Below are 26564 nucleotides of genomic sequence, written 5' to 3'. Positions count from 1 at the left end.
AAATCGGCCCTGCCATTTTTGGCCTAGGTGGCCCACACCCACTATCATTGGTCAGACACATTCCCTGCAGACAGTCTACTTAAAATATGTGTGCATTCTATGCCATGAGTTGCCTAGTGTTCTGCATTCCTGTGTGATAGTTTTGGATCTTTCAAGAGGGGTCTCTGTTCAGCTTACACTATAATTAATTCATTCTTAGAGTTATTTTGTATATTTATGGTATTTGTTTATTTTTCTATTATTGAAAGTTGATTTTGTACAGACTTTATAGTTATTATTACTATTTTGATTAAAAGAAATAAAAAACATTTATTTTACTGATCTCACTGAAATGAACGTAGAATGTGGCCTGTTGCACAGAGAAATGAATGATCTGCATCTCTGTTAACCGAAAGTTAGTTTTCCTAATATCTCCACTGTTGACATGAAATATGTCTCCATAGTGTCAAGCAGTGAAGTGATCCAGGTAGCCAATGTTCACATCACCGGAGTCAGCAAGAAGCAACCAAGACAGGCACTGCTTGCTCATATCTGTTTTATTGTCTCTTCCAAACTGGGTTAAAACAGTGTATTTAACAGGCAGATTTTTTTCTAAAAATCCCAGATAGGGAATAAATAGGCCTAGGCCTACCTCCAACATCCTTCTAGTTCTTGTGATGTATGAACATCTACAACACATACAGAGCACAATTGTCAGCAGTCAGTAACAGCATAATGTGAATTAATGTCCTGTGTGATTGGGATGTGTGTTGCTTGATTTTGATTACATTTATAATGAGTAGGTTACTATATGGTAGGCTATATTAAGCTCTTTAAAGGCCGGCGCAACCAAAAAGTAAGAGATTTGATTGTGCCATGCCAGTGTCAGTATGGAAAATTAACCAGTGGGCCGCTGTCAGTCCTTTGAGGGCCAGCGCTACCAACAAATTTGCTGGTTCACTTTTAAAACACAAGTAAGTATCATAAAGTTAAGTATTTACTTAAAACATAAAGTTAAGTATTTACTTACTTGAATGTCACACCTGCTGTTAAATGTACGTTGTTGTGGGAAAAATACCGCTACCAAAACTCCAACAATCTGAATCAGAGGCAGAGATAGTCAAGACACTGATGATTGACCGCTTTCTTCAGGAACCGATCCTCAGTGAAGGCAACCCGTTGATCATCTCATCTGGCTGATGTGCACTCCATTTATAGAAATCTAGCTTCACAGTTCCCTTAGTCAATCATAATTAGACAAACCATATGTCAACCAATCAGGGGTGCTACATTTTCTTACAACTTTCAACATGACTGAGTGTCTGAGTGTTATCTCACCACTAACCTATTGAACCAGCCATGAACCAGCCGTGTTATACAAGTCAGACTTTCGTCACCGTCGTTACATGAAGACAGAGGACTTCTTGGAAACACTGTTTAAATTTTACTTTCTATCAACCATGCCCATGCCACATAGGTTAAACTTTGCATACAGTAGTTTGATATCTTTTTTGATAATATGCACCCTTTGGTTACTGGGAGAGGGGGATTTACTGCAGGGATACCACAAAATAAGTCATTCTTTAGTGGCCACGCCCAACAATTCTTTACTGAGCTTTACTTTACTTTAATGGGCTAACTATTCCCTATGAAGATGTGATGGAGGAAGAGAGCTCATGTTTCATAGTTAGGCATGGGTGTGTTTTTGGCATAACATCCATTAAACCAATGATAGTGACATCTGCCATTCCCTTTAAGAGCAAGAAGCGCAAAATCAAACTGTGTTGGAATTTTGACAACGAGTGAGCCCATCTCTGCAGAAGGAATCTGCTTGCGCACCAACAGCTGGATTCCACTAAAGCTTGCTTTGCTTAAATGTGTGTGTGCGTGTGTGTGTGTGTGTGTGTGTGTGTGTGACAAGCAGAATATACGCATCTGCACTCAACCGTCAGAAGTGGCATGATGTGCTTGACATCACAGCACCCCCTGCCAGATGACAAGGAAATAAAAGTAAAAGTTTATTTATTTAAAACATTTTACAACATTTCCCAGTTGTCACTTACAGAAATTGAATGCTTGATGAAGTTTTTGTAAATAATGAAACAATTCTGAATAAATGGGCTATTCTATAACACTTTCACCTTCTCCAAACCACGGAGCCAGAAGCAGTGATGCACAGCACAGCAACAGTGATATGGAGGCGTGAGTTTTACAGGGCTGTTGACTGTTGACTACTGTAGTGGAGCTGCAGGGATGGTTCAATCAACAGAGTGTACACTAGCAGTAAACTGAGAGAGGGCAGGGATAGTGGCTGGAGAAGGAAGAGCAGTCTATTTGGACCCTCTTGTCCAAATTGAAGAGATTAAAAAACATGGTTAAGAGATCCACTATCTGACACAGAAGAGACTCACACTCCTGTCCACGAAGATGTTATGCAATTATGCTCTCTGACCAACTGACCTCTTGACTTAAAAACAAATGTGAAACACAGCCATAGACAGACACAGAGACTTATGTGTCTGTAAGAGGACCTCTGAAAAAAATAATGACCGCTGTCAATGACAACGGAGTTTGTGCTTCTAATTCAGGTCTTTCATATCAACTACTGGAACTTCATTGAAAAGTGAAAAGCAGGCGGTTGATCAGCTGTGTTCTAAAGAATGTTTGATTCAAGTTCAGCGTGTGTTGTTGCAAACTATTTGTTTCAATAGCAGACTGCAAACTGCGTGTAGTCCTTGAGCCAGAGGGATCGTCTGAGGGGGTCTCATAGTGATTTTTGGAGTTAAAAAATAAGTGATAGCATTGCATTGGTAGTAGCTTTTTGTGTGTTATCATTATGCCAATATTTTTTGTATTGGAAGTTTTCTGAAATATTATGTATAGCCTGTAAATGAGCCATTATCTAATGAATGCAATAATTTGCATATATTTCAAGTAGGCTACAGAAATCCTAACATTGGATAACTCAAAATTCTTCTTTTTGTTTTTCCATTTTGGTGACTGATAGCCTACACAGTTGGCTACCCCAAATGCAATGCTATCACATATTTTCTAATTCTAGGGTGGTATAGGCCTACCTTGTCAAAACTCACTGAGACTTATTCCCCTTCTAAATGGTAGCCTACCGTTTGAACAAATTTACGGGGTCTGGCTCAAGGACTGTAAGGGTGTGGATGGTCGAAAGCGAAAGTAGCCTAGGCTAAACAGCATTTCCTAAACGTCATCTCTCTGTAATGCTGCGTGAACGAGGCTGCCCCCTTTTATCTGTAGCCTACAGTAAGCCAAGCCATCGGTAGGGACGGACTGACTGACTAAAAACCAACCACTGTAAAAGGTAACAGTAGCCTTTATCTTACTTTACTTGGGCTATGTAGGTCTAGCCTACCTACCGAAGCCATGGCATGGCGTAAGGCAGCAGTTACTAGACCTAACTTTGTGCGATGACGCAGCAATACCGTTATAATCAGGCGGTGTGATGTTCTAGGATCTACGGTAGTGAATAGATAGAATTTTAGAACTATCTTGAGTCATTTGATTGGGAAAAAACCCGCACTGAAATAGGCTACACGCATTTAATTGGCTGCTGTAGTCCACAATGGCGTGGCGTGGGGAACTTTTCCGAGGAAGCCGACAACATATGTAGGCTAACAGTAAGGATTGATCCTGTAATGGAGGCTCACCTCTGCAGAGGTTGACTGTTTGCAAACATATCACAGTCGGTGCCACCCTCCTGCCGCTGGACAACGAACTAGCAGCGTCACTCTTCCCTGAAAAGCGCGACTACGCTGCTGAACAGCTGATAGTGCGGTCAGGCCATCTGGGAATACCAGGGACCGCCCCGTGATTACGTTGTTTTTCCTGCGAGTGTATGTGCCGTCGTAATGTGTGATAAACATGGATGCTGCAACAAAGGTTAAAACATACGCTCGCCAATCTTAAATAAACAACTGTATTGCTTAAAGATATGGTGTAAGGCGCTTGTGAAAGAATATTATGCAGCTTTCAATAAACGGCAAATTGCCAAGTTCACATTATGACTAGGCTACAAATGAAGCACTTGTGGCGACAAAAGTGACGACAAGCCAACAACTGGGCAACTCTGTTAGCAGAATCTTCCCCCAGTTTTCCCACCTCTTATTCTCACATGAGGTGGTGATGTTTCCTATGGGAAAAACCATAGACGGTAAACGGTATTGATGCCGGGATCCGGAATTTCCCCCCAGGCCGGAACAAATTTACTGTGACTCCTGTAGGCTATTTGTTGCTCCAGTCAGCATACTGTGCTTATGGGGTAGACTACCAGGGATCAGACATAGGCTACAAATCCAGTTATTAAGAAGGTACTGAGTTCTCCTTGTATAAAATGTGTCACCTCTTTGTATCAGTGACAATCAGAAGCTAAATATTCTTCTGTAAACTGACTAAATTCGAAAGAGATTTAGGCTAGATATAGCCTAACATAATTACTAGACTGGGAAGGGATATGGGACAATTTGTTTTTTAATGCATCAAATAGCCTTACCTTAGTCATCAACCCGTTTTAAATATTTGGTCCCAGTCATACAAAAAAGAAAGAAAAACTAAAACATGACACAATATAATTAAAATTAATTTCAAGAGTGAAGAAAATAAATGTTTCATGTCCGTTAAACATGCCATCACCAATGACAATTTCAATATTTTGCTGGTTACAAACGATTAAGAGAAACAGTCATTTAAACTGTATGTGGTGGTATCAGCATAAATGTGTGGTCATGATGACAGTCCTGAGTTATTATCTTCTCAAGCCATATTTAGCTGATGTAAAGCCATGTAGACTGAACCAAGACTAAATGCTGATTTTTAGACTATATGTGGCACAAATAGGATATTTCCACTCCATTACACTGTTATTACTATATTAAAATAAAACAGGAACTTCTGTTTACTCTAACTGTGTCTGGACACGCATCAATTACCACCTCAAGTGTGCCACATAATCTGCTCCTTCTCTCCTTTCCAGCCAATCAGTTCAGATAAAAACACGCTTTACCAGACCTGAGAAATGGGCAAGCCTCTACTTCCACACACACACACATCAGCACACACACATGCATACACAGTATATTCACACACACACACACACACACACACACACACAGACTATATTATTAACATTGACAGTATGGTAAGAGTATGACAGCATGATTACACACACAGTATATTCTTAACAGTGTCAGGATGGTAATAGTATGACAGCATGATTATCTGTTGCAGGCTTACTAGGACATGATAGATGTAACTGCCTGGGATTGTTTAGCTGTGAAGATGGCTCTAGGTTCAGCCAGATACTGGGTTAAGTCCTCAGGTTGCCCATGCACAGATAACTGTAAACAATGTTTGGTGAGAAACAAACAACGGATAAAAGTGATGTTAAAGATATTTGGCACTTGTGTCTGTTTGGCACACATTTGAGATGAAGTGTGTGTGTGTGTGTGTCTGTTTGTGTGTGTGTGTGTGTGTGTGTGTGTGTGTGAATGGAAAGTGTGTGTAAATGTTTCCCCCTGTATGACCTAAATAAATCTCCTGCAGCCCTCATGCCCGCACCTGGCAACAGGCCAGGGAAGTCCTCAATCAACACACACACACATACACTTTACTATACTGGCTTAAACACATGCTCATGCCTGCACCTACAGCCAACCCAGAAGTGTCCTCAACCAGAACACACACACCATAGGTGCAGGTCAAGTCAGGTCATTGAGAATGTGCTGGCTCGTCTGGAAGTCTGAAGCAGCGGGAGATTTATTTAGGTCATACAGGGGGAAACATTTACACACACTTTCCATTCACAAAACGAAACTATGGATGCATTGTTTGAGGTTGAACAGATCTGGAAAATGAACAAGGTTTGTGTTTAATAATGTCTAAGTGTTGAAGTAAAATGTATTTTTTCTCTGTTTCAGAGAATACATGCACTGTAACAAGCTCAACTCGAGTTGTCACCAAATTAACGTCATCGGTTCATTAAAACGCACATTCACAGATAATCTCTAGCATGCTTAGATTTATTGAAGTGCTTTGGTGAGGGTGAGACAGTGAAAGAGAGAGAGAGATATATAAGCCCATAGGCCAGAGTCTATAATTGTCCAAACACCGCCGACGCGTCACAACAAAAAAGGCGAAAAAACGCGCAACCAGCGCTGTTTCAGTCCATTAGAGCGAAAAAGGTAACGAAAAAAATGGGTGGGGTGGACCACATGTGACAAATAGTTTAGTTTTCAATAAGCCTACATAGTTATTAGTATCGGTAAGTTAGCCCAATAACCTCCATTGAATTTTGTCAGAATTTAGCCATTTAGCATTTAGAGTTTAGGTCTCTACCCCAGATATGCTAACTAATCCCAAATTCTGCATCATTAAAAAAAAAAAAAAAAAAAAAAAAAAAAAAAAAAGTGCCGGCGTTAAGTTAAAAAAGGGGTATTTTAGGGGTTCCAAACGGCTAAAGAATGACTGACTGGTTTATTGATGATATACACTTACAATAAGTCACCCCTCTGTCAGTGAACAAAGGGTGCAAATGGTAAAAAAGGAAACAAACTGTGAAAACATTGGCAGGATAATGGCTTGTGGTTGGTTAGTTAAACATTGGCAGGATAATGGCTTGTGGTTGGTTAGTTAAACATTGGCAGGATAATGTCTTGTGGTTGGTTAGTTAAACATTGGCAGGATAATGTCTTGTGGTTGGTTAGTTAAACATTGGCAGGATAATGGCTTGTGGTTGGTTAGTTAAACATTGGCAGGATAATGGCTTGTGGTTGGTTAAACATTGGCAGGATAATGGCTTGTGGTTGGTTAGTTAAACATTGGCAGGATAATGGCTTGTGGTTAGTTAAACATTGGCAGGATAATGGCTTGTGGTTAGTTAAACATTGGCAGGATAATGGCTTGTGGTTGGTTAGTTAAACATTGGCAGTATAATGGCTTGTGGTTGGTTAGTTAAACATTGGCAGGATAATGGCTTGTGGTTAGTTAAACATTGGCAGGATAATGGCTTGTGGTTAGTTAAACATTGGCAGGATAATGGCTTGTGGTTGGTTAGTTAAACATTGGCAGTATAATGGCTTGTGGTTGGTTAGTTAAACATTGGCAGGATAATGGCTTGTGGTTAGTTAAACATTGGCAGGATAATGGCTTGTGGTTGGTTAGTTAAACATTGGCAGTATAATGGCTTGTGGTTAGTTAAACATTGGCAGTATAATGGCTTGTGGTTGGTTAGTTAAACATTGGCAGGATAATGGCTTGTGGTTGGTTAGTTAAACATTGGCAGTATAATGGCTTGTGGTTAGTTAAACATTGGCAGGATAATGGCTTGTTGTTGGTTAGTTAAACATTGGCAGGATAATGGCTTGTGGTTAGTTAAACATTGGCAGTATAATGGCTTGTGGTTGGTTAGTTAAACATTGGCAGGATAATGGCTTGTGGTTAGTTAAACATTGGCAGGATAATGGCTTGTGGTTAGTTAAACATTGGCAGGATAATGGCTTGTGGTTGGTTAGTTAAACATTGGCAGTATAATGGCTTGTGGTTGGTTAAACATTGGCAGGATAATGGCTTGTGGTTGGTTAGTTAAACATTGGCAGGATAATGGCTTGTGGTTGGTTAAACATTGGCAGGATAATGGCTTGTGGTTGGTTAGTTAAACATTGGCAGGATAATGGCTTGTGGATGGTTAGTTAAACATTGGCAGGATAATGGCTTGTGGATGGTTAGTTAAACATTGGCAGGATAATGGCATGTGGATGGTCGAAAGCAAAAGTGAAACAGTGTTTCTGAGAATTCAGCTCTTTTCATGTAACAGTGGTAAACAAAGTCTGACTTGTGTGATGCAATGTCATGGCTGTTTATCTGTGTTATTACTGGTGAGGTAAAAGGGAGGGTTTGGGCAGTGTGAACTTGAACTTGTCATTGAACGATAGTTCATGAACTCGTTCATATTTTGGGCGAACGTGAACTGAACATACTGTATTACTGCCTGATGAACGTTATTGTGAACTCGTTCATTCTGGTGTATGCGAAAGGCACACTCTCTCAGTTTAACTTCGTTCAATAGGGTGCTAGATTTCTATAGAGCGAACACACCGTAAACAGGCCTTAATAGGTACCGGGAAAAACACCCATTCTGGCAACACCAGCAACCAGTGTCGTACAGCCGCATGCATCATCAAAACAAAATGCAGTGTGGAAGCCACAGCAGCATGGAGGCGACAAAAGAGCAATATGATCACTTAAAACAGTTTTATGATAAGGTGGTCGGTGAGGATGATGGGAACAATCTTACATTTTTCTGCAAACTTTGCCCGCCGGCTTTCAGTAAGAAAATCTGCGCATAACATACAAAGCAAATCTGAAACGGCATATAGAACTAAAGCACTCGGCTAGCCTCTCAAGGTATGTGCAAGCAGCTAAAAAAACAAAAGACAGTCAGGACAGATCCTCGACCCAAATTCCAATAACTGCGTACAGTAGCGGCTCCGTTGTCATCTCCCAGCCGCAGCTGGACAACCTGGTATAATAATAATAATAATAATAATAAGCTTTATTTGTATAGCACCTTTCATACACAGAATGCAGCTCAAAGTGCTTTACATTTGAAGCATGTAACACAATAATAGTCAGTCAGTCATTATCAATCACTTTTCTTCATTGCTGGGGCCGTTTATGATCCACTCAGCAACATATCAAAAATATAGAAAATAACATGTCATAAGACTGGCAGCCTTAACCCTTTACCCCCCATAAGCACGCCATATGGCAACTGTGGCAAGGAAAAACTCCCATATTCCAGGAAGAAACCTTGAGCAGAACCTGACTTAAGGGGGAGCCCATCTGCTTCTGGCTGGCTGCGCCCTCCAATGGCAGCAGATGTAGAATAATCTGAAAAAGTAGTCTATAGGATAAGATGAGTTAACCAAAAGATTTCCTGTACAGGTATGTTTTCTGATCTTTTTAGAAAATATTTACTGAACTCGCCTGCTTGATGTACAGAGGCAGGGTGTTCCATAGTTTTGGGGCATAATGGATAAAAGCAGCTTCTCCACTTTGCTTGTGAAGCACTTTGGGTACGATTAAAAGATCAGAATTGGATGATCCAAGTTTCCTTTGTGGTAGATATTAAAAGCTCAACGATATATGAAGGTGCTATGCCATTCAGAGCTTTGTAAGTAATTAACATAACCATAAAATCAATTCTATAGGAAATAGGGAGCCAGTGCAGTTCAGCCAACACAGGGGTGATGTGTTCTCTCCTCTTGGTCTTAGTTAAAAGTCTAGCCGCAGAGTTCTGTATGAGTGCCAATTTCTTTAGATGTTTTTTGGGAAGACCAGTGAAAAGTGCATTGCAGTAGTCTAACCTGCTAGTGATAAAGGCATGAATTAGTTTTTCTGCATCTTGTTGAGTTAAAAAGGGCCACACTTTGGCAATGTTTCTCAGGTGTAAATAGGCTGTCTGAGTAACTTTACTGATATGGGGCTTAAAACTTAACTCTGCATCTAAGATGACACCGAGGCTTGTTACTTTTGGTTTGACCTGGTGCGCCAAATTCCCCAGATTACTAAGAACAATGTCTTGCTTTAGTTTTGGTCCAACTAAAAGTACCTCTGTTTTGTCATCATTTAGTTTCAAAAAATGTTTGCTCATCCACTGATTAATGGAGGTTAGGCATGCAGTGAGGGAGCAAAGGCCATCTGGGTTAGTTGGCTCCACAGAAATATACAATTGGGTATCATCTGCGTAGCTATGGAAGTTTACATTATGCTGACTTATGACGTTTCCTAGACTGATATAAAAATCTCTGCCAGTAATGTAGGTTTGAAACCAGTTTAGAGCATTATCAGAGAGACCCACCCACTTCGCAAGGCGGTGAATTAGGATGCTATGATCAATGGTGTCAAATGCCACACTCAAATCCAGAAGAATAAGAATTGAGACTTTGTTTGAGTCAGTAGCCAGTCTAAGATCATTAACTATTTTTACTAGAGCCGTTTCTGTGATTTGATCTAAAACCTGATTGGAATTTTTCAAGGATACTGTTTTCGTTGAGGAAGGTATTTAACTGATTACAAACGACTTTTTCAAGTACTTTGCTCAGGAACGGTAGATTTGATATAGGCCTGTAGTCGCTCAGATTGGTATGGTCAAGATTCGACTTTTTTAGTAAAGGTTTCACAACAGCAGTTTTAAAAGCAGTTGGAAATATACCTGTTTCTAATGAAGTGCTAAAGAACATTAATTTTGGGGGGCTGTTTTTGGGTGTACTATCAAACATATTACTTGTGTTACCAATTGCCTCCCTTATAGAAATGACTTTGTTTTTGAAGAAGTCTGCAAATTTTTTCGCATCTTAGAGAGGATGCCTGACTGAGTGTATCAAAAGGTGTTTGATGCAATAGCCTATCAATGGTGGAGAACAACACCCTAGAGTTTCCACTGTTTTCAGCAATTACCTTAGAGAAGTGGTTCCTTCTCTCATTCCGAATAGCTCTATTATAATTTGCTATTTTTTCTTTTAGAATGGCACAGTGAATTTGTAACTTGTAAATTGTAATGTTCTCTCAGCTTTTCTACATGATCTTTTTAGATCATGGATATTTTCGTTCATCCAAGGTGTCAGTTACAGGGCCTTTTTTTAGTCTTTAAGGGTGCCACTCTTGTCAAGCAGAGCGCCTAATTCATGATTGAGAGCCTCTACCATTTGATCAATGGGATGATGTAAAATATCTAAATTTATGGAGTCTATAAGAGCTATGAACTGCTGTTCTGCTCTAATGTCCAAGAGTCGCGATTTGATTGCAATTTTGGAACGAATTTTTGGAGTATGTATTACTATATTAAAAGATACACAATAACGATCAGACATATTTATATAATTTACTGATAAGTCTGTGACTTCTATCCCTCTAGAAATTACTAGATCGAGGGTGTTGCCAAGGTTGTGGGTGGGTCCTGTAACATGCTGCTTTAGCTCTAAAATGTCCAACACATTAAGGAACTTACTGGCTTTAGCATCAGTTGTCTTATTGACATGAATATTAAAGTCGCCATTTACAATTATCCGATCATAGCTAGTGATGATGAGCGACATAAGTTCAGAAAACTGGTCGAGAAAGCCAGTCCATAGTTTAGGAGGGCGGTATAAGGTTAATAGAAGTACAGCTGGGTCAGCCTTCAGAGTGAGGGCAATATACTCAAAGGAAGCGAATTCGCCAAAGTTGACTCTAGTGCAGCTATATTTGTTTGAGAGAATGGAGGCAATTCCACCGCCTCGTTTGCCTTGTCTAATTGAGTGGAATAAATTATAATCTGGGGGACAGGTTTCAGCAAGAACAGCTTCGCTGTCTGAAGTCAGCCAGGTTTCAACAAGAAACAGAAAATCCAATTTTTTTTCACTAATAAAATCATTGATTGCCAAGGTTTTGGTAGTAAGTGCACCTATATTTAGTAAGCCCATGTTAGCTGAAAATGCCTCTGGCTTTTGAGGAATATGCTGAGGTATGGAAAGAATATTTGTCAGGTTTCTAGTTTTAAATTTGTCTTTTCTTTTTACTATACGTTGGGTAGAAATCAACGTTGAAATAGAACTATAAGCATAAGTAATGCTATTGCATGAAGCAGCTTGATCTATGGTAGTAGTATTGTATGTTACCCTGCAGAAAACATTCTCAGACCCATCCACATGTATAATGCCATTCAAATCAATACCTGGGGAGCGTGAATCTGTAATATTTTCTACAGAATGTCAATGCCTCAGTGTGGACGCTATGTTGTCAGAGAGTAGCCTGGCTCCATGTTGGTTTCGGTGGAGACCATCACGCTTCAGTATACTGGGCCTCTCCCAGAACAAGCCCCAGTTGTTGACGTAGGGGATGCTTAGGGAAGCGCAGTAGCGTTTGAGCCAGGTGTGGAGATCGAACAGTCTGGACCATCTCTCACCACCTTTTCTGTAGGTAGGGAGAGGCCCAGAGATGACAAAGCGTTTTTCTGTGCCCATCTCATGACGGTGATGAGAGTTTTGTAGTTTTTCTGCAGTGCTACTGACTGCTTATCTCTGATGTCATTTGTGCCCACGTGTACGATGATGTTGTTGACCTTGGTGTGGCAGGCCAGGATGCTTGGGAGTTTCTGCTGGATGTCAAGGACCTTGGCACCAGGGAAGCAGTAGACCTTGGAGGGACCGCTACGTGATGGGGGAATGCAGAGGTCTCTAACCATGGAACTGCCGATGACCAGGGTGGAGGTTGATGAGGTCCGGGGAGGAGGGGGTCGGGGGGGCGCCGACTTTAAGGAGGGACCAGGATGGTTGTCTCGGGGCAGGAGGGGCTCCTCATCCTCGGTCAGAATGGCGTAGCGATTTTCCAGTCGTATAGGTTGGGCTGGGCCTGAGTGCCGTCCGGACCGTCTGCCGTGCTTGTGATGCTGGTGGTGCAGTTTATTGTCGGAGACCTGCAGCCTTTGAGTAAAGTGGAAAGCCCAGCGTTCATAAACTTAGTTAAGGGATTGCAGCCATCCAGAAAGGTGCCATCCAGAAAACAAGTACAGACACTGTTAAATAAGAAATTTAAAGAAAACATATCTGAACTTAAAACTGAACTGTCTGAGATCGATTCTGTGTGCACAACAGCAGATTGCTGGTTAGCTGTGAACAAGGCATTTATAGGCATCACTATCCACTGGCCAAACAAAACTTATGTGTCTAAGAGATACTCTGCAGTACTGGCATGTTGGCAGATTAAAGGAGCAAATACACATGATGTGTTGGCAAGATTATTGTCAGATGTAAATAAAGAATTCAAAATCCATAACAAGGTTGTGTGTACAGTAACAGACAATGCTGCAAATTTTGTCAAAGCGTTCAACTGTTTTGGGATGGATGTTGCTATTGATACTGAAGTGCCAGAGACAGTTGTTCACTTTGATGAAACTGAAAGTGAAGATGACAATGAACCAGTGTCAGCCTTTGTTGCCACCAATGAGAGCTCAGATGAAGATGACCAGATGGAGCCTGAGCCTCTCTCAGGTCTGGATTATCCCTCTCTCCCCCCTCACAGAAGGTGCATGGCCCACACCTTGAATCTAGTGACCAAAGATACGGAAAAAGTAACTGAAAAACGCTACAAAACAATGTCGAGGGCTGTTTTTGCAAAAGCATCTGCTCTGTGGAACCTGGTTAAGCGAAGTACAAAGGCTTCTGATGTTGTGGAGGAAAAGCTTGGGATTGGCTTTGTTGTGCCAAATGACACAAGATGGAATTCAGTATTTCTTGCCATGGAGCGACTCTCGCATAGCAACACTAACTACCAAGGCAGAAATGAACGTGGTGGAGGTCACCCCTGAAAATTATGCTGTCAATGCCACTCCCCTACATGACGAGCTGATTGATGATTTTGGCTTTTGCCGATTCTCTCTCTCAACCATCACCAGCATGGAGCATTTGGAACCTACCCTGGAAATCCAATGGAATTGTCTCTGTGAGACACTCTGGCAATGAGCAATGATGCACATTACTTTTTCCGCTTGCATTCCGGGGAACCAGCTAAACTGATGAAGACAGCGCTGCAACGTTGGAGGACAGTACACATTGGTCATAGTGTTATCAGATTGCGTTGAAGTCCGAAATCATTCAGAGTAAACATGGTCTAGTGTTATCCAATTTCGTGCAGTGAGATTTTTAAATGCATGCTTGTTGCCGCCCCTCGAGTTGGGCCATTACATTGTTCGTGGCCAGACCCTTAATCTTTCTAGATTACCAGGGTCTGGATTTTCCAGGCTATTTGGAACCAGCTCTGTGCACGAATGTCCCTGTTGGGCTCCAGTCCATTGAGTGTCCTTTGGAGTAGGTAAGACTGTTTTTAGTGGCAGGCTAGCACATACCGTTGACTTGCGCTAGCCTAGCACCTGCGAACTCTGCAATTAGAATGACTGGATGAAACGTGTTGAAAACGGTCTCCACTGATAAATATCACACTTGCTTACTTGGAAATGAGGTCCTATGTCCAAAATCCTGAACCACCCCTTTTAGAGCCTATGTTGTACATGTAGAAATATGTCTTCTGAAGGCCTAAACAGAGCCCAGACAAAAAAACATTTTGATCAACTTTGAGGGACAGCTTTGAACATGCAGGATCATCCAGACCAAACGTGACGATTTTGCTACATACTATTCCTACAGTACATGGTTTAGTTCTTGCTCTATGGGCTTTGACAAAAAACAAAATCGAACGAAAGCCAAACAAAATCGACACCCCCCTCCCCCTGTAGAACTGGCTGTATCTTGGAAAGTATTGATCTTACATAAAAGTAATTTTACAGTGTGTCTCCAGGGTAACATAGGTACACCTGGTAATTTTTTCAGAATTTGTTTTGAGACCTAAGTGCGTGGGCCCTGGTTGAATTGACGTGGAATGACCTGTAGGTTAGGTGAGCTATAGATTCAATTTGGATATTAATAAATCAACATGTGTGTCTGTTTCTCTTTTTAATACAGACTATTCTTTATCAAGAACAATGGACAACTGGAGTGTAGTGCTTGACGAGGAAATATGTAAGCAAACTCCCTTAGCGACTGCTGAAGAGACACCAGAGGAGGAGTATGCATCATAACTGTTCCATTGAACACATCAGTGCACACATTGTAATTAACCCATATGTTTAAATAGTGTTGTGTTTCTTCCCTTTACATGTATCTCAGTAAAAAAATGGAGGGAGTACTCCATAGCCATTTCAGAGAGCAGGTTCATCCATATTTAGAGCTTATCGACTCCCTCCGTCTAATGGGCATCGATAAGGATCTGTCCCTGCCTGCAATAGCTGTGATTGGAGACCAGAGCTCAGGGAAGAGCTCTGTGTTGGAGGCGCTGTCTGGAGTAGCGCTCCCCAGAGGCAGCGGTGAGACTGTGTTGCCAGACTAAGAGAGGTTCTTATTCACCTTATTCCGCGAAACAGGGGGGGGGGGGGGGGGCATCTTTGTCCACTTTGTGTTCAAACTCCCTGTTGAGCAGTACATCCATTGCGATACATTGAGTTAACAGAGTTCTATCGAGATGACTGGCATCAAATTTTATGGGTCATCCTAAAGTTAGGAACGTTTATTTAGAATTTTGGTGACTTAGGACATTTCTATTATACACCTTTGCTATCGGAAGTTAGGAGAACACTGACTTAGGAGCAGTTGTTTTGTAATGACTTTCTAAACATAGTTACCATGGTTACCAAACAGATAAGATTAGGAAGTTAGGACCTTTCTGTACTACGGCCCTGCAGTAAGTGTTTTGGTTTTAGCAGTTTAGACAGTAAGATAATGCATTGGGTATTCGGTAAAAATAAAGAAAGCACTTTATACAAATATATTATGAACTATGTATTGACATACTGTGCTGAGAATGGGCAGTCCGTCTCTAAAATATATCTCCATACGATACGGGAGGCTACCGCCGCATATAATCTACCCACTCTGTAGAGGTGAATAGCCTTGGGTGGCGAAGTACATTTCCTCCCCAAGTTAGCCTCTCCATCCTCTTCTGTTATCCCAATGAAGCTAGCTGGAACTAGCCGAACAGAAGATTGAACACAAGAAGGAAGAAAATACATTTCTTAAAGGAACCGTATATAAGAAAAATATTTCAATTAATCATAAAATGGCCCTGATATGTCACTAGACATTAAGAAATCATGTTCATTTCAAATACTTATATCACTGACAACAGTAGTCCGGCCAGGATATTGTCATTTAAAAAGTGAAGTTGCAGCCCTCAACTGATGTTGATGTTGTGTTTTGTCATGTCATGTTGTGTTTTGGCCTGATGTGCCACCCTCCACCTATCTACTAATCACGAAGTCAGTAGTGTTTCGCCATCAGGGTTGGCAACCTCGAGTCAGGGGGGAGGGGGAGGGGATACATCGCTCTTCAGTATTTTGAAAGTGATTGCAGTACCAGTTTTGGCCACAATCTTACATATGGTTCCTTTAAATGGGCATGGTGGAATAAGGGGAATAAGCACAGCACAACAGTACTTTCTCAATTTTGGTTTTCATGTTTGCAATGTTTATCCCTGGTTTGTCTTGGTTTGGTAAAGGTTGCCATTTAAGGAATATTCCAAATCCAACTTAGAAACAAAAGTTGAATACATGTATTTTTATTAGTGGGTTAGTCGGAGCAAGCTAGAGTTTAGTTTATTATTATTATTCTGGTGGAATGCTCAGGATTTGAATTTCGATTATGACATCACAGCTCTAACTGCTAAAGCCTTGATTGCTTGCACCTGGCAGAGTTCTAAGCCTTCTGGCAGCTGCCTAATTATGAAGCTGGGCTGGGCTGTCTGTGGCTATGTTTACACGTGGCTGGCTATTTTTATAAACAGACATTTCACCGTCTCCATTTTCAAAAATAACATTGTGCACACCTGTCAGTTTTCAGAAAAGTTTTCATTTACATTGACCCGTGTATATGCCTCAGGAGCATGCCAAACCTGTAGGTGGCAGTGTAACGAGAAGCTTAAGCACACGTTAGCGTTATCATAATCCCGAAAATAGCAGCAACGAATCACCTCATCTTCTCCGTTTGCATCTAAATGACAGGGTCAAACGCAGAAAAATATCATCGTTTGCATCGATTTCGTTATTGTCTAAACACCGCCTGTGTCTGTGAAGGTGTATGCATGTCACTTTTGTGACTCGCTTTTGTGACTCACTCGTATGTCTGATTTTCAAAAATGAGGTACTGTACTTGAATGAAGCCCAGTTCAATGCCTAGCCAGCACCAGTTGTTTTAAAGCCAATCCATGTCAAATAAATCTTTGTAGATCTGCTGTAGACCATGTACATGACCTATATACACATGGATTGGCTTAGATTGGCTTTAAAAAATGATGTGACAGCACAGAGTGACATGCATACATTAAAGGCACACCAGGCAAGCCTGATGCTTTTTCTCTACGAAACTCCCCCTCGCGCAGTCTGAAGCTCTTTTCCTTTTCTTTGCGTCTTCCGTCAAGGGTTTTCGCTGCTTTTGCCGGCTCTGCCATTATACACACGTTTGCAACAATCTCTAGCGTTTCGTTAGCCTGCCTCTGTGCTGTAAACTGATCCTGCTTCGGTCGGCGGGTAGGATACACCGAACTTGCAAGTGGGATATTCTTCCTACAGGCAGTAGGGGCGGGCGAGAGAGCCTTCATTCGCCCCGTAATGAGTCATTTAACCATATACCGACTTACGAAGATGATTAATTAACACGAAAACGTTGCCTGGTGTCCCTTTAACTTGCATACACATTGATTGGCTTTAACCCTAGCAACCATGTCATTTAGCATAGCAACCACCAATACCCTAGCAACACCCTAGCAACCATCTTAATTTCCTTAGCAACAACCTAGCAACCACCTCTATAATGTCAACCTAGCAACCACCATAGCAACCAACATGATTACCCTAGCAACTGTGTTATTTTGCATAGCAACCACCATATGTACCCTAGCAACGCCCTAGCAACCATCTTAATTACCCTAGCAACAACCTAGCAACCACCTCTATAATGTCAACCTGGCAACCACCATAACAACCAAAATGATTACCCTAGTAACCACCATAGCAACCACATTATTTTGCTTAGCAACCACCATTTTTATCCTAGCAATGCCCTAGCAACCATCCTAATTACCCTAGCAACACCCTAGCAACCATCCTAATGAACCTAACAACAACCTAGTAACCACCACTATAATGTGACCCTAACACCATAGCAACCAGCATGATTACCCTAGCAACCAGCATAGCAACTGCATTATTTATGCGTTTTGGCTTATTGGATGTTGCGTTAATGCAGATAACTTTTGATCCATGTGCCCGATAAAAAAAAAAATGAGGTACTGTTGCAATCCTTTTGGCAAACTGCACCTGATCAAACCCACTCTTGCAGTTCCTCGGAAATGCAATTCTAGTTTACGAACTGTCACTTGTTTATTACATAGTGGACAGGAATTTTTTGCTGCACTTTTATCAGAAATGGTTCTATCAGAGGAGGCTCTGTTCCCCTCAGGTATTGTGACTCGGTGCCCACTGATGCTGAGGTTGAGGAAGGTCATGGGATTGTCAGAGTGGAAGGGCACCATCTCCTACAAAAATGAGACTAAAGACATCAAAGACCCCGCTAAGGTTGGGGATTATGTCGTCAAAGGTAAGGTGAAAAGTTGAAGAGTAACATTGGGGCCCTCTTAACATGGCTGGGGACACTTGTAGACAAGATGTTTTGCTTGATGTGTCCATCAGCCCAGAATGAGCTGGCTGGAAATGGTGTTGGGATTTGTGACGAGCTGATCAGTCTGGAGATCATGTCTCCTGAGGTGTGTGACCTCACTTTGATTGATTTACCCGGTATTGCCCGGGTGCCTGTTAAAGGACAACCTCATGACATTGGAGACCAGGTGAGGAGTAACAATTAATTTCCATATATTTTATGTCTTGTCATGTCTTTATAAAATGTTAAATATTTTCTGAAATCTGATTTTTGTTGTTAAATCTGTGAATGTAGATGTTGGTATCATGTGGTTACAGAAGACTAGGATATAGAAGTCAAATATGTATATGAATATCATGTATGTTGTTTTTGCTGGAAAGTTTAGTGTGTTACGATACAGCATTTTGCAGCACTTATCTTAAAGGCATAGTCAGGGATTTTGCAGGACGTTGCTTGTTTGTGTTTGTTTATATTTACATTCATTAGCAGACGTTTGTGAAAAAAAACCATACATTATATTTTAACCAAATGAAACATATCAGAAATGTAGCTCACCCCTACCTTCAGTATTCCCAGAGAAATTGTATGCACATTGTATGTTTTGTTTTTGTTTGGGGGCAGGCTGCCCCCCACTTTGTTTCTTTCCAGTTTTCGGAGCCTGGGCTGCCTACAGACAGTTTACGACAGTGTTTGTAAAATATGACTGATCATGCAGAAAACCTTACTTATTTAGGTAGTGGTAATTTCTTATCATATAGTAGATAAGAGTATAGAATAGATAGAATTTGCCCTTTTTCAATAATACTGATAAATCACACAGAAGGCCCTGATCTATATCCTTGCATGTTTGGCCTGATATTGTATTTGTCTCTATGAATTGAACCATAAATGAAATAATATTAACCCCTCTTAATTTTGTTTGTTTAAGATTAAAAGGCTCATTCACAGGTTCATTGCAAATGAAGAAACCATCAACTTGGTGGTGGTCCCATGCAATGTTGACATAGCAACAACTGAAGCTCTAAGAATGGCTCAGGAAGTTGATCCAGATGGGAAAAGAACTTTGGGTAATACATTTCTACATTGGTTATTAATATTCCGTTCAAATGAATGCATCCTATAATGTGAATGTTTTCATTGATGTGTGTTTACAGCTATTTTGACTAAGCCAGACCTTGTAGATTGTGGCACAGAAAAGAACATTTTGGATATTGTTGATAATCGGGTCATTCCGCTGAGCAAAGGCTACATAGTTGTGAAATGCCGTGGTCAGCAACAAATTCAGGATGGGATTCCTCTAGCCGAGGCCACCAGGATGGAGAGAGATTTCTTCAGCCAACACAAGTACTTCAGGTAAATGGTGACCTCGGGCCTACACTTCAAATATTCACACCATGTCCTTCCCATGGACTGCATCATGTTGGACCAATGGGATTGAATCAGATTGTACTTGTCGATGTGCCTGTCGAAGATGCAAGCTGATGCTAAATCTTGAATTTCCCCTTGGGGATCAATAAAGTATCTATCTATCTATCTATCTATCTATGTAGAATAAATAATATAATGATGGGTATACAGTCCATCAGGTCTGCTTGCCAGTAAAAGTATTTCTGTTGCATTTTTTGTAAAATTATTTTTGCATGACTGCCTCATAGGCGTCTTCTTGATGAAGGAAAAGCCACAACCCAGTGCCTTACCATCAAACTGACCCAAGACCTGGTGGGCTGCATCAAAGTAAGTCTGTCTATCTGAATGGTTGAGCCGTTTTCAACTTCAGACTGTAACACTCTTTTATGCAGTTTTATGTAGGTCATCAGAATAGTTCTATGACTTTTTACAAAACAAATGCAGCCACACGGTTTTGTTTTAACTGAGTGCAGCCCATAGCCTGCGCTTCATGTCAATAGGAAATTACATGGTCGCAATGTCGAGAATAGAGTGGGCTTGTCAACCGGACACTATCAGTCTATATTTCAGTTCAGTGCTAACATGAGAGCTTTAGTTTAGAACCACTGCACCTTAAAGGAGAGATCCGGCCGATTTTTAAAATGGATCTTGATCGCTAGACGTTGCCAAGTACTGTCGTTAGGGAAAACGACCAAAATCGGTGCTACCGAACTGGAGTAGCTGCAGCTAATGGCCAGTACTCCCAGTCAGCTACAATGCTAGGTCTGGGGCATCATCTAAACATTCCCTTTGTGCCTCTTACCAGACTCAAAATATCATTAAAAGGTCTGTACTATATGAACAGAGTCCTTACGTGACAAAACAATGCATTTTCTACTCATTAGCTGTGAAGAAACTGTCTAAATTCAAAGTTTGTACTGTCACATCTGCACACTACTCTGTTTGCCTTTTCCTGCAACAACTGAATTCCCACGATACTTCAGCGGGAAAATAGAGCTAGCTTTCAGTAACGTGCAGGCTTAGGCGTAATTTGGACCGTTTCTATGTAGTTACATAGTCATTATATGGTCATAACCATTAATTGCTCAATTAAGTTTTCATTGCGAAGCCGGCATAGCTCGACAACAGACTTTCTTGGGCTTTCCTGGAAGCGACTGATGGAAACTGAGGTATGTGACAGTACAAACTTTGACTTCAAACTGTTTCTTCACAATTAATGAGTTGAAAACGCATCGTTTGTCACACAAGGGCCCTGTTCATGTTGCACAGAACTTTTAATGACATTTTGAGTCTGTTAAGAGGTAAAAAATGCACGTTAAGATGATGCCCCCAGACCTAGCATTGTAGCTGACTGGGAGTATTGGCCAATAGCTGCAGCTACTCCAGTTCAGTAGCACCAATTTTAGTCATTGTTTTTCCTATCGACAGTACTCGGTGACATCTAGCAATCAAGATCCATGTAAAATCAGCCTGATTTCTCCTTTAACAACACTTCTAATGCCATCTAGTGGTTATGAGATGGTAAAGAGGAGATGGCCTGTGATGTGAAATGCTTTTATTCAACAAAAGCTATAGCTATAGATTACTGTATAGCTACATTACTTATCTCCAGTTTTTACTGAATTTAATTATTTTTCATTAGCCTCACGAGCCAGACCCACATCAAGATGTAGGGTCTGGGGACTCACCATTCACAGTACTCAATCCGAGGGGTGGGATATACTGTTGACTTTCAAATTCCCTCTGCACGCAATAGGATAGCGCTACAACTCATGAGTCCCATGCATTTTCCCACCAGCGGAGCTAGTTGGCTAAAAGTTCAAACTTTTGCCAACTTAAAAAAAAAGCTTAACTTGTGTCACGCTGTTCGCCAACAGCAACATCCATCTTCTTTGTTTTCAAGTAGCAGGGAATTCACGCCGAACCGTCGCAACTCTGCCATCATTATGTTAAGCCCGCCTACCGACTATACACGATGTGATTGGCCTGATCGAAGTTTAATTTTTACAGCTCACAAGCCAACGGAGAGTTGCTATACTACCCTGGCAGCAAATTACATTTGCTGCCGCTAGGGTGCGTCTAGATTTCTAGGCTAGTTCTAGCTAGGCGAGTTTTAATTGAATTAGATTCTGTTCTTTTGTGTGTGTATGGGGGGGTTGTGTCTGTGTGTGTGTTGTGTATGTGTGTTTTGTAGAACTTTCTGCCAACACTGTCGGAGCAAATTAAAAAGGAGCTGTGCAACTTAAGGGAACTGTTGAGTCAGTATCCAGTGGGTCCTCCCATTGATGCCCAAAAAAGAAGACTCTTCCTTACTCGTGTGAGTTTAACACCTAACAGTAGGCACATAACTTGTGATAGTATATGAGATAACCTCTCCATAGCAAGATTATGACTGTTAATGCATGATTTTTAAAACTATCCTCCCAAATGGCATTGATTTGCCTCAAACAACAGAAGTTAATGTCTCTTCACAGCTGCTGATTGAGTTCAACAACAAGATCAACCGATTAATAGAGGGTAAAGTTGTCACTAAGGAAAACCTTTTTGCGCTTCTTCGGAAGCATTATCAGAAATGGAAACATGAACTTGAGCGCAGTAAAACTCCATGTGAGTGCTACTAGCAAAAGAATATCAAACAAAGACACATCTACATTTACATCTACTAATTTGTTAGCATTGTACTGTACTTCTGTTTATTGTGGTACTTCTCATATCATGAAGTATTGTTTTTATGCTATGCATGAATGCTACTTTGGTCTGCTTTACAAAAAACAGTTTGTGAAAAGGTACAGAATGTGGTGAAGGAATATGACCTGAAGCACAGGGGAAAAGAGCTGCCTGGTTTCAGTAACTATGATGTGTTTGAAACGGTCACACAGGATGCGGTGGCGAAACTACAGAATGATGCACTACAAACTTTGAGAGAAATCAGAGGTGTGCATTTTTATCTAAATGATCCACAATGCCTTTTGAATAGTCTTCAACTACAGTATGAGTGACAAAGGGCAATTCCATGGAAAATTATGTTTTTTGTAACATCCATAACGCCAATAAAATGTGATGGTATGGTATGATTTGAATGATTACATGAAATTTGAGCATTTGCTATTTTTGGCTGAAGAATGTACATGAGAAAAATGCACAAAAAATGAATTATCATTCACATCATACAAATGCCAAGGCATTTCACTGGCGTGGATGTGACAAAAAGTCAATTTTCTGTGGAATTGCCCCAAACAAACCAGTTTAATTGGTCAGTGTATTAGAGGAGTGTTGACATAGCTCATATGACAGGTATCATGCTTTCTTCAGGAATAGTTGAGAAGCAATTCAATGAGGTCTCCAAATCCTGCTTCAGAAACTACCCTTTCCTGGAGTGTATCACAACAGTAAGTTTGGAATCAAAATGAAATAATGAAATTATATTTTGTCACTCTTACTAAATAATTTCATCCTTATCATATAGTTTTACTATATCATTGGCATGAATTTATTTTATTCCCTACTGTTATTTTTTAAATATGTTCAAGTCTATGAAATAAATAATTTCACTGGATTTTGTGTGCATTCTCAGAACAAAATAAACAAAATCCAGTCGAAACAGGAGGCCAAAATGGAGAAAAGAATCCAGGAGCAGTTTGAGATGGAGAAACTGATCTATACTCAGGATGGCAACTTCTTCAAGACCATCAAGACTATAGATGATTTTGTACCGCCACCTTCACCTCAACAGAATGTTAGTGTTGAAGAAAATCTCAGCAAAACACCACAAACTCCATCCAAAAGAGGCAGATCCCCGTGCCGCAAGTCTGCTAAGCGCCCTCGACACTCTGACCAGGACAAGCCAGTGGTGGATCTACCAAGCATGACTGACATGGATGCTAACCCAATTAGCCTGGTGAGCAGCAATCCAGAAATGTTGATGATCCTGTAGTTTAGCTCTTACAGATGGTTACACATACCCACTTTCTGGTGGCAAGGTAGTCTAATTGTACTCATTCCAGCTGTCCTTGACTGGCATCCCACTATCAATACTGTTCTAACACAGTTTATTTGTATATAGTAGGGCTTTTTTCTTTTTAATTTCATCCTTATTGATTATACCTCTGGCTGGTGGGTGTGCATAGTCCCTGAGGGGCACATAAAAACTCTAATTGGTGAGCTTTACAGTCGACCGTGGGTGCCGTACTTCTTGTGCACTGGCCGTGCACACCAATCAGGTGTGGCAGAAGAGACATTTGGAATATTTAAATGAATCAATTCATTGACATTTAAATATTATGAAGCACAAAGAAGAGAAGTGGCACCATAAACTGGGTGGAATAAAGAAATACAGAAGAAAAAACTTTTGTTGTTGTCTTTTAACCTCTGTTTATATGTTATCTCTACTGTTATATATATATATATATATGTAAGGGATAATGTATAGAACGCCGGTCATTACTGTGAAAATAAGTCCCGACAGGGCGAACCGGACCCCGACGCGCAGCGGAGGGGTCTTGTTCCGCCCTGAAGGGACTTATTTTCACAGTAATGACCGGCGTTCTATACATTATCCCGCTTATTATACGGCTACTTGCCAAAACGAAATAATAAACTCCCCACGATATGACTTTAGCCTACATAACCTAGCCTATTTGTTACCGTTCATCGTGGCATTTGCTGAGAAACAAATAGTTCGCAACAACACACGCTGCTGAACTTGAATCAAACATTCTTTAGAACACAGCTGATCAATCGTCTGCTTTAAAATGAACGAAGTTCCAGTCCTTGCGTAGTGATATGAAAGACGTATCAGAAGCACAAAACCCGTACCCATTGACAGTGGTAATTACATGTTTGCAGCGGTAATTACATGAATTTATTTACCGCTAGAACTTTGGGAAATCCCATTCAAGTCAAGTGAACGTTCTACTAGCATTGTGAAGAGCCGTATAATAAATATATATATATATATATATAGAACATTTTAATTAGTGTTGCCATGTTATGCATCAGTTGTATTTTTTTATCAAATATTAGGTTACACTTTATCTGAAGGTATCTACTGTACATAAGAGTGACATGACACTCTCACGAACGTGTCATGAACATTATAAACAAGTCATGAATGTTTATGACATAACGCTTCTGTCATTAAGTGTCATTCGGTTTTTGTCCTGACAAGTTAGGGTTAGAGGTTAGGGTTCATGTGTCATGACAGTGTCATGTCACTCTTAGGTTGATACCTTCAAGTAAAGTGTTACCAAATATCATTATTATATTAAATTTGAAGCACATTGAGGTTGTATGAAATGTACTATACATAAATTTCACTTGACCTTTTGTGACCTTGCCTTGACTGTGATTATGTTTCCCTGAAGCAGGCCACAATCTCTCTGGAGGCATCTGCTATTAGTTCTGAAGCCATGAGCATGTACCCTAAAATGTTACATTCATACTATGAGGTACAAGATGCACTTGAATACTTGAAGTTGAACTTTTTAAATATTACATTGCATAACAATATGGTATTTTAATATTATGTTTATCTGCTATGTGAAAACAGCTGTGGAAGATAGGCACCTCAACTAACCTTACTTGGTACTACTCTCTCTCTATCTCCCAATCAGATAATGATTCAGCGTCAGGCGGACCAGATCCCCATGCTGATCCAGTACTTCCTTTTGAAGAAGTCAGCGGAGATGTTGTGCACTGAGATGTTAAGTCTCACTGATGGGGTGGACGTGGACAAAGCCTTGTCCGAGGTCTCGGACAGCACCCGCCGCCGCAAGGACTTGCAGGGCCGCGTTGAACGTCTCAGCGAGGCGCAGGACAAACTCAGCCATTTCCTCTAACCCCTCATTTCCACTGAACCCGTCTTCTTTATCGTGTTCCATCAGCTACATGTTTTTGTCCTAAAAATACAGCTAGCTTATTTTGAAACTCACTGCCAGCTGAAAACTGATACAGCAGTCATATAAAGCTCCTCTTCGAGATTGTTATGTTGAAACAAGTGGTGATTGACTGTCATGGTGCCACTTGAAAATAGATCAGTGTAACCATGTTCGGTTACACTTTACTTAACAGTATTAACATGAGTGACATGACACGGTCACGAATGTGTCATAAACAAGTCATAAACGTTTATGACAGAATGCTTCTGTTATTAAGTGACATTCAGTTTTTGTCATAACAAGTTAGGGTTAAGATTAGGGTTAGGGTTCATGTGTCATGACAGTGTCATATGGTCATGACAGTGTCATGTCACTCTTATGTCGATACTGTCAAGTAAAGTGTAACCCTATATTATGAATATCAGCCATTTAAATTGTAACTGTATTTAAATGTACTACCTAAATATACTATTTAGTACTGTTTTTAAGTACAGTTACTCATATTTTGTATTTTAAAAGATGTCATCCCGTTACATGTATTCTGTTACTTCCCAACACTGTTGGCCATTGAGTTGTTAACAGTGGCATCTGTAGAAAATAGACTTTGGGCTCTATTTTGCACACCAGCGCAATTGACTTTGTATACTCGCACTTTTGTCTTTCCTATTTTGCAGTCAGCGCATATTGGAATTTTCCCTCCACAGGTAAATGTGCGCCCACGGGGGCGTTTCAGCGAAAAGAGGGGGCGTGTTCCGGCGCAAACGGTCCCTGTTGATATTTTGCAGTTTCAGAAAACAATTCCGCCACAGACCAGGAACCTCCTGGTCTAAAGTCAGTGGCACGAATTCAGATGCTATTTTAAGGGCGCATGCATTAAGGGCGCATGCTATTTTAAGGGGCAGCCGTGGCCTACTGGTAAGCACTCTGGACTTGTAACCGGAGGGTTGCCGGTTCGAGCCCCGACCAGTGGGCCGTGGCTGAAGTGCCCTTGAGCAAGGCACCTAACCCCTCGCTGCTCCCCGAGCGCCGCCGTTGA

At 40.9% G+C, this 26564-nt stretch overlaps 1 protein-coding gene across 6 annotated transcripts; it reads left to right on the top strand.

The window, feature by feature from the left end:
• The first annotated feature begins 3198 nt into the window (after positions 1–3198).
• Positions 3199–26011, top strand: LOC121711274 (interferon-induced GTP-binding protein Mx1-like). 6 transcript variants are annotated; one of them, XM_042094716.1, is made up of 15 exons: positions 3199–3313; positions 14502–14604; positions 14706–14902; positions 18048–18185; positions 18278–18432; positions 19174–19312; positions 19400–19598; positions 19901–19979; positions 21847–21969; positions 22127–22169; positions 22428–22586; positions 22965–23041; positions 23227–23550; positions 25016–25099; positions 25265–26011. In XM_042094716.1, the coding sequence occupies exons 2-15, from the start codon at positions 14522–14524 to the stop codon at positions 25487–25489; spliced, it is 2025 nt and encodes a 674-aa protein (XP_041950650.1). In that variant the 5' UTR covers positions 3199–3313; positions 14502–14521; the 3' UTR covers positions 25490–26011. The 6 variants fall into 6 exon arrangements, with proteins under 6 accessions (XP_041950650.1, XP_041950647.1, XP_041950646.1 ...); XM_042094713.1 differs by having other exon boundaries at positions 22127–22259; positions 25019–25099; XM_042094712.1 differs by having other exon boundaries at positions 22127–22259.
• The last annotated feature ends 553 nt before the right edge of the window (positions 26012–26564 follow it).

The sequence above is a fragment of the Alosa sapidissima genome, chromosome 6, assembly GCF_018492685.1.
Source record: "Alosa sapidissima isolate fAloSap1 chromosome 6, fAloSap1.pri, whole genome shotgun sequence".
Classification (NCBI taxonomy): Eukaryota; Metazoa; Chordata; class Actinopteri; order Clupeiformes; family Clupeidae; genus Alosa; species Alosa sapidissima.
This window is presented reverse-complemented; position numbering and strand designations above follow the sequence as displayed.

Coding starts and splice junctions, on each gene's coding strand:
- LOC121711274 (XM_042094712.1), top strand. CDS start 14,522: ATGGACAACTGGAGTGTAGTGCTTGACGAGGAAATATGTAAGCAAACT. Junction 18,433..19,173: donor CTCATGACATTGGAGACCAG/GTGAGGAGTAAC, acceptor TGTTTGTTTAAG/ATTAAAAGGCTCATTCACAG. Junction 25,100..25,264: donor TGTTACATTCATACTATGAG/GTACAAGATGCA, acceptor TCTCCCAATCAG/ATAATGATTCAGCGTCAGGC.